The sequence below is a fragment of the Anopheles moucheti genome, chromosome 3, assembly GCF_943734755.1.
Source record: "Anopheles moucheti chromosome 3, idAnoMoucSN_F20_07, whole genome shotgun sequence".
NCBI lineage: Eukaryota > Metazoa > Arthropoda > Insecta > Diptera > Culicidae > Anopheles > Anopheles moucheti.
The window spans coordinates 88,536,632-88,550,834 of NC_069141.1; the positions used below are offsets into that span (position 1 = coordinate 88,536,632).

A 14,203-nucleotide genomic window follows, 5' to 3' on the forward strand; every position below is an offset into this window, starting at 1 on the left:
GCAAGAGGTTTCATGTTTTGAGCGGTAATGGCAGGGAGAGCTGATTAATTACAAGCTTGGCTGTAGCAAAACGAACCATAAATTAAGGCTTGCGTTCTTTTCGGTTCAAAGGACCGACAACAGAGGAGAAACCTTTTTTGTGGCGTGTTTTTTTTCCTGCTTTTACTTTCTCCGCTTTCGTAGCTAAGAAAATGTCCATAACTGCACAATCAAGCAAAGAAGTCACGAAAGTCAATGGTATGTCTGCGTTAGCGATTCCGAACACTCACCTACACATCGATGGTTGACCATTTTAAATCCTTTGTAGCAGGAGCAGACTGTGGTGCGATTTAAGCTGCCCTTGCCCGTCGCCACACGGTGGCAAGCCTGTGGGCAACGATGTTCTTTGCCGCAGGCGTTCACGTTCATCGAACGCGTACCATTATTCGTGGCGCTCGATGGCCACACGGTGGAGAACGGTTCGGGCTGACGCTGGGAAGGCTTAATCCGCACACAAGCCGGCCTTTTACCGATCCAGCGCGACTTACGGCAAACCAGATTGGCGTTGGCGATGGCACCGGTCGACGTAACAACCGGTCGGCTTTGTCCGTCCTTCGTCCGCAACCGGTACCCCATCCGGCAGTGGTACTCCGCCTCGAGGAACGAGTTTTCCAACCCGTACAAATCGTTACTGCGCGGATAGAGAATGGAGTGTAAGAATGAAACATGAAACGGCACACAGCTTAACGAAATCTGCGTGGAAATCAAACTGTTCTGCTGGCTGGTCGCAAAGCGGCGCAAACAAAAAAAAAACATGGCAAGATGCTGCCTTTTTTCTTCTTTCCGAGAACTATACCTACCGCAAATATTTGATGTCACCATTAGCGATCGCCGGCGCTGGGATGAAGTCGTCTTTCATGCAGGATAAATCACCCGAAATGATGACGCGCGCCACCGATACCGTCTCCGTGCCCTTGTGATCGTCCGCGGGAAAGGTGACCGTGCTGGCGCTGGCCACCGTAACACCGGACGGTAATGGCGGTAGCGGTGGATTGACGATTTTTCTCTCCTCGCCCACTGTGGGCAGCAGAAAATCCGGATAAGCGTTACCATCAAATGGACGTTGAGGTTTGCGGTGCATAAAATGAATAGACGGGGGAAGACAGAACGAGAGATGAATAGAGATTAGTGTTATGTTGGGCTTAAAGCTCCCATGCTCATCAGATGTGTGCGTTTTGTGTGACATAAACATGGCAGCTTAATGGTTCTATTTTGAGGTTTAGTTGCGTAATCATTCATTAGCAGCTGGATATACGTAATCCTAGTTCGTAGTTCATTATCACCAGACGAATGCAGCGATATTGAAAACGTGCTCATTGAAATATACGATCTTACTTCACCATATGACACAATTACAATTAGATTGTATAATTAAATATGTTACATCGAACGAATAACAATTGATTCTCGCATAGGACAGCTTGCCTCTAGGGTCTCACGTAAAATGAGTGGATAAATCGAGGTTTTGCTATCTATAAATCGAAATATATCATTTATGACCATGATGTAGGGTGACCAGTGGAGGCAGCGGCGGATCATATGGTAGGCGGAGTAGGCGGTCGTCTAGAGCCTCGCCGTGTTGAGGGCCCCAAACAACTTGTGCCGATATTGCGATTTTTGGAAATTTAGCAGCAGAGTTAATTTATATTTCTATTTTTTTTACTTTATTTACCCGTAGGATAGTCAGTGCTGCGTACGGAGGTTTGGTGGTCCAAATGAAATTTTTCCGTGGTCCTATCTTGTACAGACCGACTGCGCTACCAATACACCATCTGGCCGCCCCGTGAACCCTTATATGCCCTTTTACTTCAACCTATTCATGTATTCTATTTCTTGAACGGGATTTTTTCATCTGTTTGTAAATGATCCTACCGTTAGACGCTAGAATAGAAACCATGCTTATTTTCACTTGCGTAATATTCGCAAGCTATTGCCATTGCGATACTCGTGGTGTTGTATTGTTTTCTCTCATCGATTGAACCGTGAAAATGTCCTGCCTGCATGTTGTGCAACATTATTGTGGTGGAGTATTGTGTTTAATATTTTGATCGTCACAATTTGTGCAAGTTTGCAAGCCGGTAATGATGTTACAACCGACACAATCTGTCAGTGTACTACGAAATAGCTAGCATTGTCATAGAAAATGAATAAAACCATATCGTAATCATAAGAACTCTCTGTTCTGTTTGATATTTCATACCTCATGGTTTTTGGAATACAATTTCTGTATTTCTTGATTATTACTTAATCGAAGCTGGATTGTAGGTTCCGCATATGTCCACCCACTTTCCAAACACTTCATCATATCCCCGTGTAGAATACTGTTCAAAGTACATTGTTGTAATCTCGGTAACGTTTGCATCGTTGTTAGACTGAAATTGTTCTAAAATTTCCAATTCTAAATCCATACGGTTGGAGATCATCACTGCGAAATCGTTGAAGAAATCAAGTATGCATTGATATCAAAACGATGTATTCAGTGAAGAACCTATCACAGTAGTCTTGCTAAAACATTGTCGTTCGTGCTGAAAGCGGTCTCGTTTTTTTGCATTGAAAACTCAATTTGTTTGAGAAAAATTAGTGAGTGCTTTGTGGTGTTGTATCCCTATAATTTGCTACTGACTTTCAAATTGTGCCTGAGGAGCACATAGTGTGTTTCATACTGATGTAAATGTGCAAGTGTAAATGTGACGAAATGATCGCAAGTGTCTTCACAATGAGCGAAGAGATCGGCCCAGAAATTCTTGTATTTTTTGACGCACGGACAACCGACGTAAAATTGGAGCATCAAATTTAATACGCGAAATTTAATCGAACGATCGAAATTCACATTAATATGTGCAGGGCCACAAGAGTTGACAAATTTGCCCAATGACCAAATAAACTGGGCAACTGTGAAAACCACTATACCGTTGCCGCGCACACAAATGTTTTCAGATTTCCGATACCAGGAGAGCATGTTTTTCCAGAGGTGACATCTGCAGCTTGGGACAAATTTGCCCATCACAATTGCTATTGCATACTATCAAACACGTGAGAACGATCGCTAATAAGTAAGATCAATAAAACGGAAAGCATCCTTTATTTCGCTCAAACATTCCGTCGGCTGGTACGAAATTCCATACAAAACCAGCTGTTTCCCAATTTCCGATACCAGGAGAGCATCCACGGAAGAGGTAGCACAATGTACAGCAATTTTGGTCGAAAACCGCCGAAAGTTATGCAATATTTAAACGCTAACTTTCCCGTTGGTCGAGTAAAATTTTGCAGCAATTTTGCTTAAAAACCGCCGAAAGTTATGCAATGTTTTCACACTAACTTTCCCGTTGGTCGTGAAAAATTTCTTGGAAAACTACCAGTTTCCGAATGTATAGTACCAGGAGAGCATGCACGGAAGAGGTAACTGGTACTGCGCCGGAAGGTATGCAATGTTTATACACAAACTTTGCAACCAATTTTCCGCCGTAAGGTATGCAATGTACATACACTATCTTTGAAACCAAATTACCGCCGTAAGGTATGCAATGTATATACACTAACTTTTCATACAAACCAGCTGTTTTCCGATTTCCGATACCAGGAGAGCATGTTGTTCAAGAGGTAACATCTTCCATCCCCCTCCCCCCCTTCCCCACAAAGATGGAGGCCAAGATGGCGGCCAAGATGGTGGCCAAGATGGCGGCCAAGATGGCGACCCAGATGGCGGCCAAGATGGCGGACAAGATGGCGGCCAAGATGGCGGCCAAGATGGCGGCCAAGATGGCGGCCAGGATGGCGGCCAAGATGGCGGACAAGATGGCGGCCAATATGGCGGACAAGATGGCGGCCAAGATGGCGGACAAGATGGCGACCAAGATGGCGGACAAGATGGCGGCCGAGATGGCGGACAAGATGGCGGACAAGATGGCGGCCAAGATGGCGGACAAGATGGCGGACAAGATGGCGGCCAAAATGGCGGACAAGATGGCGTACACAAGATGGCAGACAAGATGGCGACCAAGATGGCGGACAAGATGGCGGACAAGATGGCGGCCAAGATGGCGGACAAGATGGCGGCCAAGATGGCGGCCAAGATGGCGGCCAAGGTGGCGGACAAGATGGCGGACAAGATGGCGGACAAGATGGCGGACAAGATGGCGGACAAAATGGCGGCCAAGATGGCGGCCAAAATGGCGGACAAGAAGGCGGACAAGATGGCGGACAAGATGGTGGACACAAGATGGCGAACAATATGGCGGACAAGATGGCGACCAAGATGGCGGACAAGATGGCGGCCAAGATGGCGGACAAGATGGCGACCAAGATGGCGGACAAGATGGCGGCCAAAATGGCGGCCATGATGGCGGCCAAGATGGCGGACAAGATGGCGGACAAGATGGCGGCCAAGATGGCGGACAAGATGGCGGACAATATGGCGGACAATATGGCGACCAAGATGGCGGCCAAGATGGCGGACAAGATGGCGGACACAAGATGGCGGACAAGATGGCGGACAAGATGGCGGCCAAGATGGCGGACAAGATGGCGGCCAAGATGGCGGACAAGATGGCGGCCAAGATGGCGGTTAAGATGGCGGCCGAGATGGCGGACAAGATGGTGAACAAGATGGCGGACAAGATGGCGGACAAGATGGCGGACAAGATGGCGGACAAGATGGCGGACAAGATGGCGGACAAGATGGCGACCAATATGGCGGACAAGATAGCGGCCAAGATGGCGACCAAGATGGCGGACAAGATGGCGGACAAGATGGCGACCAAGATGGCGACCAAGATGGCGGACAAGATGGCGGACAAGATGGCGGCCAAGATGGCGGACAAGATGGCGGACAAGATGGCGGACAAGATGATGGACACAAAATGGCGGCCAAGATGGCGGACAAGATGGCAGCCAAAATGGCGGCCAAAATGGCGGCCAAGATGGCGGCCAAGATGGCGGACAAGATGGCGGACAAGATGGCGGACAAGATGGCGTACACAAGATGGCGGACAAAGATGGCGGACAAGATGGCGGACAAGATGGCGGCCAAGATGGCGGCCAAGATGGCGGACAAGATGGCGACCAAGATGGCGGCCAAGATGGCGGACAAGATGGCGGACACAAGATGGCGGACAAGATGGCGGACAAGATGGCGACCAAGATGGCGGACAAGATGGCGGCCAAGATGGCGGACAAGATGGCGACCAAGATGGCGGACAAGATGGCGGCCAAGATGGCGGACAAGAGGGCGGACAAGATGGTGGACACAAAATGGCGGCCAAGATGGTGGACAAGATGGCGGACAATATGGCGGACTAGATGGCGGCCAAAATGGCGGACAAGATGGCGGCCAAGATGGCGGCCAAGATGGCGGCCAAGATGGCGGACAAGATGGCGGACAAGATGGCGGACAAGATGGCGGACAAGATGGCGGACAAGAAGGCGACCAAGATGGCGGACAAGATGGTGGCCAAGATGGCAGACAAAATGGCGGACAAGATGGCGGACAAGATGGCGGACAAGATGGCGGACAAGATGGCGGACAAGATGGTGGACACAAAATGGCGGACAAGATGGCGGACAAGATGGCGGACAAGATGGTGGACACAAAATGGCGGCCAAGATGGCGGACAAGATGGTGACCAAGATGGCGGACAAGATGGCGGACAAGATGGCGGACAAGATGGCGGACAAGATGGCGGACAAGATGGCGGACAAGATGGCGGACAAGATGGCGGACAAGATGGCGGACAAGATGGCGGCCAAGATAGCGGACAAGATGGCGGACAAGATGGCGGACAAGATGGCGGCCAAGATGGCGGCCAAGATGGCGAACAAGATGGCGGACAAGATAGTAGACACAAGCTGGCGGTTAAGATGGCGGCCAAGATAGCGGCCAAGATGGCGGACACAAGATGGCGGACAAGATGGCGAACAGGATGGTGGACACAAAATGGCGGCCAAGATGGCGGCCAAGATGGCGGCCAGGATGGCGGCCAAGATGGCGGACAAGATGGCGGCCAATATGGCGGACAAGATGGTGGACAAGATGGCGGCCAAGATGGCGGACAAGATGGCGGCCAAGATGACGGACAAAATGGCGGCCAAGATGGCGGACAAGATGGCGGCCAAGATGGCGACCAAGATGGTGGCCAAGATGGCGGACAAGATGGCGGACAAGATGGCGGACAAGATGGCGGACAAGATGGCGGCCAAGATGGCGGACAAGATGGCGGACAAGATGGCGGACAAGATGGCGTACACAAGATGGCGGACAAGATGGCGGACAAGATGGCGGACAAGATGGCGGACAAGATGGCGAACAAGATGGCGACCAAGATGGCGGACAAGATGGCGGCCAAGATGGCGGCCAAGATGGCGGCCAAGATGGCGGACAAGATGGCGGACAAGATGGCGGACAAGATGGCGGACAAGATGGCAGACACAAAATGGCGGCCAAGATGGCGGACAAGATGGCGGACACAAGATGGCGGACAAGATGGCGGACAAGATGGCGACCAAGATGGCGGACAAGATGGCGGCCAAGATGGCGGACAAGAGGGCGGACAATATGGCGGACTAGATGGCGGCCAAAATGGCGGAAAAGATGGCGACCAAGATGGCGGACACAAGATGGCGGACAAGATGGCGGACAAGATGGCGGACAAGATGGCGACCAAGATGGCGGACAAGATGGCGGACAAGAAGGCGACCAAGATGGCGGACAAGATGGTGGACACAAAATGGCAGACAAAATGGCGGACAAGATGGCGGACAAGATGGTGGACAAAATGGCGGACACCAGATGGCGGCCAAGATGGCGGACAAGATGGCGGACAAGATGGCGACACCAACTGGCGGCCAAGATGGCGACACCAAATGGCGGACAAGATGGCGGACAAGATGGCGGACAAGATGGCGGACAAGATGGCGGCCAAGATGGCGGCCAAAATGGCGGACAAGAAGGCGGACAAGATGGCGGACAAGATGGTGGACACAAGATGGCGAACAAGATGGCGGACAAGATGGCGACCAAGATGGTGGCCAAGATGGCGGACAAGATGGAGGATAAGATGGCGGACAAGATGGCGAACATAAAATGGCGGACAAGATGGCAGACAAGATGGCGACCAAGATGGCGGACAAGATGGCGGCCAAGATGGCGGACAAGATGGTGGACAAGATGGCGGCCAAGATGGCGGACAATGTGGAGGATAAGATGGCGGACAAGATGGCGAATATAAGATGGCGGACAAGATGGCGGACAAGATGGTGAACAAGATGGCGGACAAGATGGCGGACAAGATGGCGGACAAGATGGCGGACAAGATGGCGGACAAGATGGCGGACAAGATGGCGGACAAGATGGCGGCCAAGATAGCGGACAAGATGGCGGACAAGATGGCGGACAAGATGGCGGCCAAGATGGCGGCCAAGATGGCGAACAAGATGGCGGACAAGATAGTAGACACAAGCTGGCGGTTAAGATGGCGGCCAAGATAGCGGCCAAGATGGCGGACACAAGATGGCGGACAAGATGGCGACCAGGATGGTGGACACAAAATGGCGGCCAAGATGGCGGCCAAGATGGCGGCCAGGATGGCGGCCAAGATGGCGGACAAGATGGCGGCCAATATGGCGGACAAGATGGCGGCCAAGATGGCGGACAAGTTGGCGGCCAAGATGACGGACAAGATGGCGGCCAAGATGGCGGACAAGATGGCGGACAGGATGGCGGCCAAGATGGCGGACAAGATGGCGGACAAGATGGCGGCCAAAATGGCGGACAAGATGGCGTACACAAGATGGCGGACAATATGGCGACCAAGATGGCGGACAAGATGGCGGACAAGATGGCGGCCAAGATGGCGGCCAAGATGGCGGACAAGATGGCGGCCAAGATGGCGGACAAGATGGCGGCCAAGATGGCGGCAAAGGTGGCGGACAAGATGGCGGCCAAGATGGTGGCCAAGCTGGTGGACACAAAATAGCGGCCAAGATGGCGGCCAAGATGGCGGCCAAGATGGCGGACAAGATGGCGGACAAGATGGCGGACAAGATGTTGGAAAAGATGGCGGACAAGATGGCGGACAAGATGGCGGACAAGATGGCGGACAAGATGGCGGACAAGATGGCGGACAATATGGCGGACAATATGGCGACCAAGATGGCGGCCAAGATGGCGGACAAGATGGCGGACACAAGATGGCGGACAAGATGGCGGCCAAGATGGCGGCCAAGATGGCGGACAAGATGGCGGCCAAGATGGCGGACAAGATGGCGGACACAAGATGGCGGACAAGATGGCGGCCAAGATGGCGGACAAGATGGCGGCCAAGATGGCGGTTAAGATGGCGGCCAAGATGGCGGACAAGATGGTGGACAAGATGGTGGACAAGATGGCGTACAAGATGGCGGACAAGATGGCGGACAAGATGGCGGACAAGATGGCGGCAAAAATGGCGGCCAAGATGGCGGACAAGATGGCGGACAAGATGGCGGACAAGATGGCGGACAAGATGGCGGACAAGATGGCGGCCAAGATGGCGGACAAGATGGCGGACAAGATGGCGGCCAAGATGGCGGACAAGATGGCGGACAAGATGGTGGACACAAAATGGCGGCCAAGATGGCGGACAAGATGGCAGCCAAAATGGCGGCCAAGATGGCGGACAAGATGGCGGACAAGATGGTGGACAAGATGGCGTACACAAGATGGCGGACAAGATGGCGACCATGATGGCGGACAAGATGGCGGCCAAGATGGCGGCCAAGATGGCGGCCAAGATGGCGGCCAAGATGGCGGCCAAGATGGCGGCCAAGATGGCGGCCAAGATGGCGGACAAGATGGCGACCAAGATGGCGGCCAAGATGGCGGACAAGATGGCGGACAAGATGGCGACCAATATGGCGGACAAGATGGCGGACAAGATGGCGGACAAGATGGCGTACACAAGATGGCGGACAAGATGGCGGACAAGATGGCGGACACAAAATGGCGGACAAGATGGCGGACAAGATGGTGGACACAAAATGGCGGCCAAGATGGCGGACAAGATGGCGGCCAAGATGGCGGCCAAGATGGCGGACAAGTTGGTGGACACAAAATGGCGGCCAAGATGGCGACCAAGATGGCGGACAAGATGGCGGCCAAGATGGCGGACAAGATGGCGGCCAAAATGGTGGACAAGATGGCGGACAAGATGGCGGACAAGATGGCGGACAAGATGGCGGACAAGATGGCGGACACAAGATGGCGGACAAGATGGCGGACAAGATGGCGGACAAGATGGCGGACAAGATGGCGACCAAGATGGCGACCAAGATGGCGGCCAAGATGGCGGACAAGATGGCGGCCAAGATGGTGGACAAGATGGTGGACAAGATGGCGGCCAAAATGGCGGACAAGAAGGCGGACAAGATGGCGGACAAGATGGCGGACACAAGATGGCGGACAAGATGGCGGACAAGATGGCGACCAATATGGCGGACAAGATGGCGACCAAGATGGCGGACAAGATGGCGGCCAAAATGGCGGACAAGATGGCGGACAAGATGGCGTACACAAGATGGCGGCCAAGATGGCGGCCAAGATGGCGGACAAGATGGCGGCCAAGATGGCGGACAAGATGGCGACCAAGATGGCGGCCAAGATGGCGGACAAGATGGCGGACAAGATGGCGGACACAAGATGGCGGACAAGATGGCGGACAAGATGGCGGACAAGATGGCGGACAAGATGGCGGCCAAGATGGCGGACAAGATGGCGGACACAAGATGGCGGCCAAGATGGCGGACAAGATGGCGGTCACAAAATGGCGGACAAGATGGCGGGCAAGATGGCGGGCAAGATGGCGGGCAAGATGGCGGACAAGATGGCGGACAAGATGGCGGACAAGTTGGCGGACAAGTTGGCGGACAAGGTGGCGGACAAGATGGCGGACAAGATGGCGGACAAGATGGCGGACAAGATGGCGGACAAGATGGCGGACACAAAATGGCGGACAAGATGGCGGCCAAGATGGCGGACACAAGATGGCGGACAAGATGGCGGACAAGATGGCGGACAAGATGGCGGACAAGATGGCGGACAAGATGGCGGACAAGAAGGCGACCAAGATGGCGGACAAGATGGTGGCCAAAATGGCAGACAAAATGGCGGACAAGATGGCGGACAAGATGGTGGACAAAATGGCGGACACCAGATGGCGGCCAAGATGGCGGACAAGATGGCGGACAAGATGGCGACACCAACTGGCGGCCAAGATGGCGACACCAAATGGCGGACAAGATGGCGGACAAGATGGCGGACAAGATGGCGGACAAAATGGCGGCCAAGATGGCGGCCAAAATGGCGGACAAGAAGGCGGACAAGAAGGCGGACAAGATGGCGCACAAGATGGTGGACACAAGATGGCGAACAAGATGGCGGACAAGATGGCGACCAAGATGGTGGCCAAGATGGCGGACAAGATGGAGGATAAGATGGCGGACAAGATGGCGAACATAAAATGGCGGACAAGATGGCAGACAAGATGGCGACCAAGATGGCGGACAAGATGGCGACCAAGATGGCGGACAAGATGGTGGACAAGATGGCGGCCAAGATGGCGGACAATGTGGAGGATAAGATGGCGGACAAGATGGCGAATATAAGATGGCGGACAAGATGGCGGACAAGATGGTGACCAAGATGGCGGACAAGATGGCGGACAAGATGGCGGACAAGATGGCGGACAAGATGGCGGACAAGATGGCGGACAAGATGGCGGACAAGATGGCGGACAAGATGGCGGACAAGATGGCGGCCAAGATAGCGGACAAGATGGCGGACAAGATGGCGGACAAGATGGCGGCCAAGATGGCGGCCAAGATGGCGAACAAGATGGCGGACAAGATAGTAGACACAAGCTGGCGGTTAAGATGGCGGCCAAGATAGCGGCCAAGATGGCGGACACAAGATGGCGGACAAGATGGCGACCAGGATGGTGGACACAAAATGGCGGCCAAGATGGCGGCCAAGATGGCGGCCAGGATGGCGGCCAAGATGGCGGACAAGATGGCGGCCAATATGGCGGACAAGATGGCGGCCAAGATGGTGGCCAAGATGGCGGACAAGATGGCGGCCAAGATGACGGACAAAATGGCGGCCAAGATGGCGGACAAGATGGCGGCCAAGATGGCGGACAAGATGGCGGACAAGATGGCGGCCAAAATGGCGGACAAGATGGCGTACACAAGATGGCGGACAATATGGCGACCAAGATGGCGGACAAGATGGCGGACAAGATGGTGGCCAAGATGGCGGCCAAGATGGCGGACAAGATGGCGGCCAAGATGGCGGACAAGATGGCGGCCAAGATGGCGGCCAAGGTGGCGGACAAGATGGCGGCCAAGATGGTGGCCAAGATGGTGGACACAAAATGGCGGCCAAGATGGCGGCCAAGATGGCGGACAAGATGGCGGACAAGATGGCGGACAAGATGTTGGAAAAGATGGCGGACAAGATGGCGGACAAGATGGCGGACAAGATGGCGGACAAGATGGCGGACAAGATGGCGGACAATATGGCGGACAATATGGCGACCAAGATGGCGGCCAAGATGGCGGACAAGATGGCGGACACAAGATGGCGGACAAGATGGCGGCCAAGATGGCGGACAAGATGGCGGCCAAGATGGCGGACAAGATGGCGGACACAAGATGGCGGACAAGATGGCGGCCAAGATGGCGGACAAGATGGCGGCCAAGATGGCGGTTAAGATGGCGGCCAAGATGGCGGACAAGATGGTGGACAAGATGGTGGACAAGATGGCGTACAAGATGGCGGACAAGATGGCGGACAAGATGGCGGACAAGATGGCGGCAAAAATGGCGGCCAAGATGGCGGCCAAGATGGCGGACAAGATGGCGACCAAGATGGCGGCCAAGATGGCGGACAAGATGGCGGACAAGATGGCGGACACAAGATGGCGGACAAGATGGCGGACAAGATGGCGGACAAGATGGCGGACAAGATGGCGGACAAGATGGTGGACACAAAATGGCGGCCAAGATGGCGGACAAGATGGCAGCCAAAATGGCGGCCAAGATGGCGGCCAAGATGGCGGACAAGATGGCGGACAAGATGGCGGACAAGATGGCGTACACAAGATGGCGGACAAGATGGCGACCATGATGGCGGACTAGATGGCGGACAAGATGGCGGCCAAGATGGCGGCCAAGATGGCGGCCAAGATGGCGGCCAAGATGGCGGACAAGATGGCGACCAAGATGGCGGTAAAGATGGCGGACAAGATGGCGGACAAGATGGCGACCAATATGGCGGACAAGATGGCGGCCAAGATGGCGGACAAGATGGCGGACAAGATGGCGGACAAGATGGCGGACAAGATGGCGGACACAAAATGGCGGACAAGATGGCGGACAAGATGGCGGACAAGATGGTGGACACAAAATGGCGGCCAAGATGGCGGACAAGATGGCGGCCAAGATGGCGGCCAAGATGGCGGACAAGTTGGTGGACACAAAATGGCGGCCAAGATGGCGACCAAGATGGCGGACAAGATGGCGGCCAAAATGGAGGACAAGATGGCGGACAAGATGGCGGACAAGATGGCGGACAAGATGGCGGACAAGATGGCGGACACAAGATGGCGGACAAGATGGCGGACAAGATGGCGGACAAGATGGCGGACAAGATGGCGACCAAGATGGCGACCAAGATGGCGGCCAAGATGGCAGACAAGATGGCGGCCAAGATGGTGGACAAGATGGTGGACAAGATGGCGGCCAAAATGGCGGACAAGAAGGCGGACAAGATGGCGGACAAGATGGCGGACACAAGATGGCGGACAAGATGGCGGACAAGATGGCGACCAATATGGCGGACAAGATGGCGACCAAGATGGCGGACAAGATGGCGGCCAAAATGGCGGACAAGATGGCGGACAAGATGGCGTACACAAGATGGCGGCCAAGATGGCGGCCAAGATGGCGGACAAGATGGCGGCCAAGATGGCGGACAAGATGGCGACCAAGATGGCGGCCAAGATGGCGGCCAAGATGGCGGCCAAGATGGCGGACACAAGATGGCGGACAAGATGGCGGACAAGATGGCGGACAAGATGGCGGCCAAGATGGCGGACAAGATGGCGGACACAAGATGGCGGCCAAGATGGCGGACAAGATGGCGGTCACAAAATGGCGGACAAGATGGCGGGCAAGATGGCGGGCAAGATGGCGGGCAAGATGGCGGACAAGATGGCGGACAAGATGGCGGACAAGTTGGCGGACAAGGTGGCGGACAAGATGGCGGACAAGATGGCGGACAAGATGGCGGACAAGATGGCGGACAAGATGGCGGACACAAAATGGCGGACAAGATGGCGGCCAAGATGGCGGATATTTCATGAATCATTTCATGAAACGTTGGGCGCCATCTTGCTCTGCTGGTACCAGGTGTTACCTCTTGAAAAACATGCTCCTCTGGTAACGGAAATTTGAAAACATCTGGTTTGTATAAAAAGTTAGTGTATAAACATTGCATACCTTACGGCGTAAAGTTGGTTGCAAAGTTAGTGTATAAACATTGCATACCTTACGGTGCAATACCAGGAGTTACGTCTTCCGTGGATGCTCTCCTGGTACTATACATTCGAAAACTGGTAGTTTTCGAAGAAAATTTTCTCCACAAACGGGAAAGTTAGTGTTTGAATATTGCATACCTTTCGGCGGTTTTCGACCAAAATTGCTGTACTAGGTGCTACCTCTTTCGTGGATGCTCTCCTGGTACTATACATTCGGACATCCTTCAATTTCGTTTATACTTTAAACTCACAAAGTCTATATTCTTCGCTGCATTTAGTTTATCACTTAGAAACAAAGTTTTATATAACCAAGGAAGATATTTTTGATTAATTTTTTACCTTTCAAATTAATGTTTTTTGCTATAAATTAACTCTGCTGTAAAATTTTCAAAAATTGCACTGCGGCATAAATTTGTTGGGGCCCCCAATACGGCGAGGCCCTAGGCGACCGCCTATTCTTCCTACCGTTAGATCCGCCGCTGAGGGTGACGTATGACTGTTTGCTCTTTCTCGATAAATTGATAAAAAAATCCCTAGACCATCGTCAAGAACAGAAGGTAAGTAAAGTCCTCAAAAAATAGACGTAAACTGAGTTT

The 14,203-nt window shown here is 53.4% G+C and overlaps 1 protein-coding gene across 1 annotated transcript in view; it reads right to left on the reverse strand.

Moving 5' to 3' along the window:
- Positions 1–14,203, reverse strand: part of LOC128301849 (uncharacterized) — an 89,871-nt gene that overhangs the window by 19,187 nt on the left and 56,481 nt on the right. The window contains exons 4-5 of the mRNA XM_053038497.1: positions 840–1,056; positions 270–670 (exon numbers count right to left, since the gene is read on the reverse strand). Of these exons, the coding sequence (XP_052894457.1) occupies positions 270–670; positions 840–1,056 (618 nt within the window). The remainder of the gene's footprint in view (positions 1–269; positions 671–839; positions 1,057–14,203) is intronic.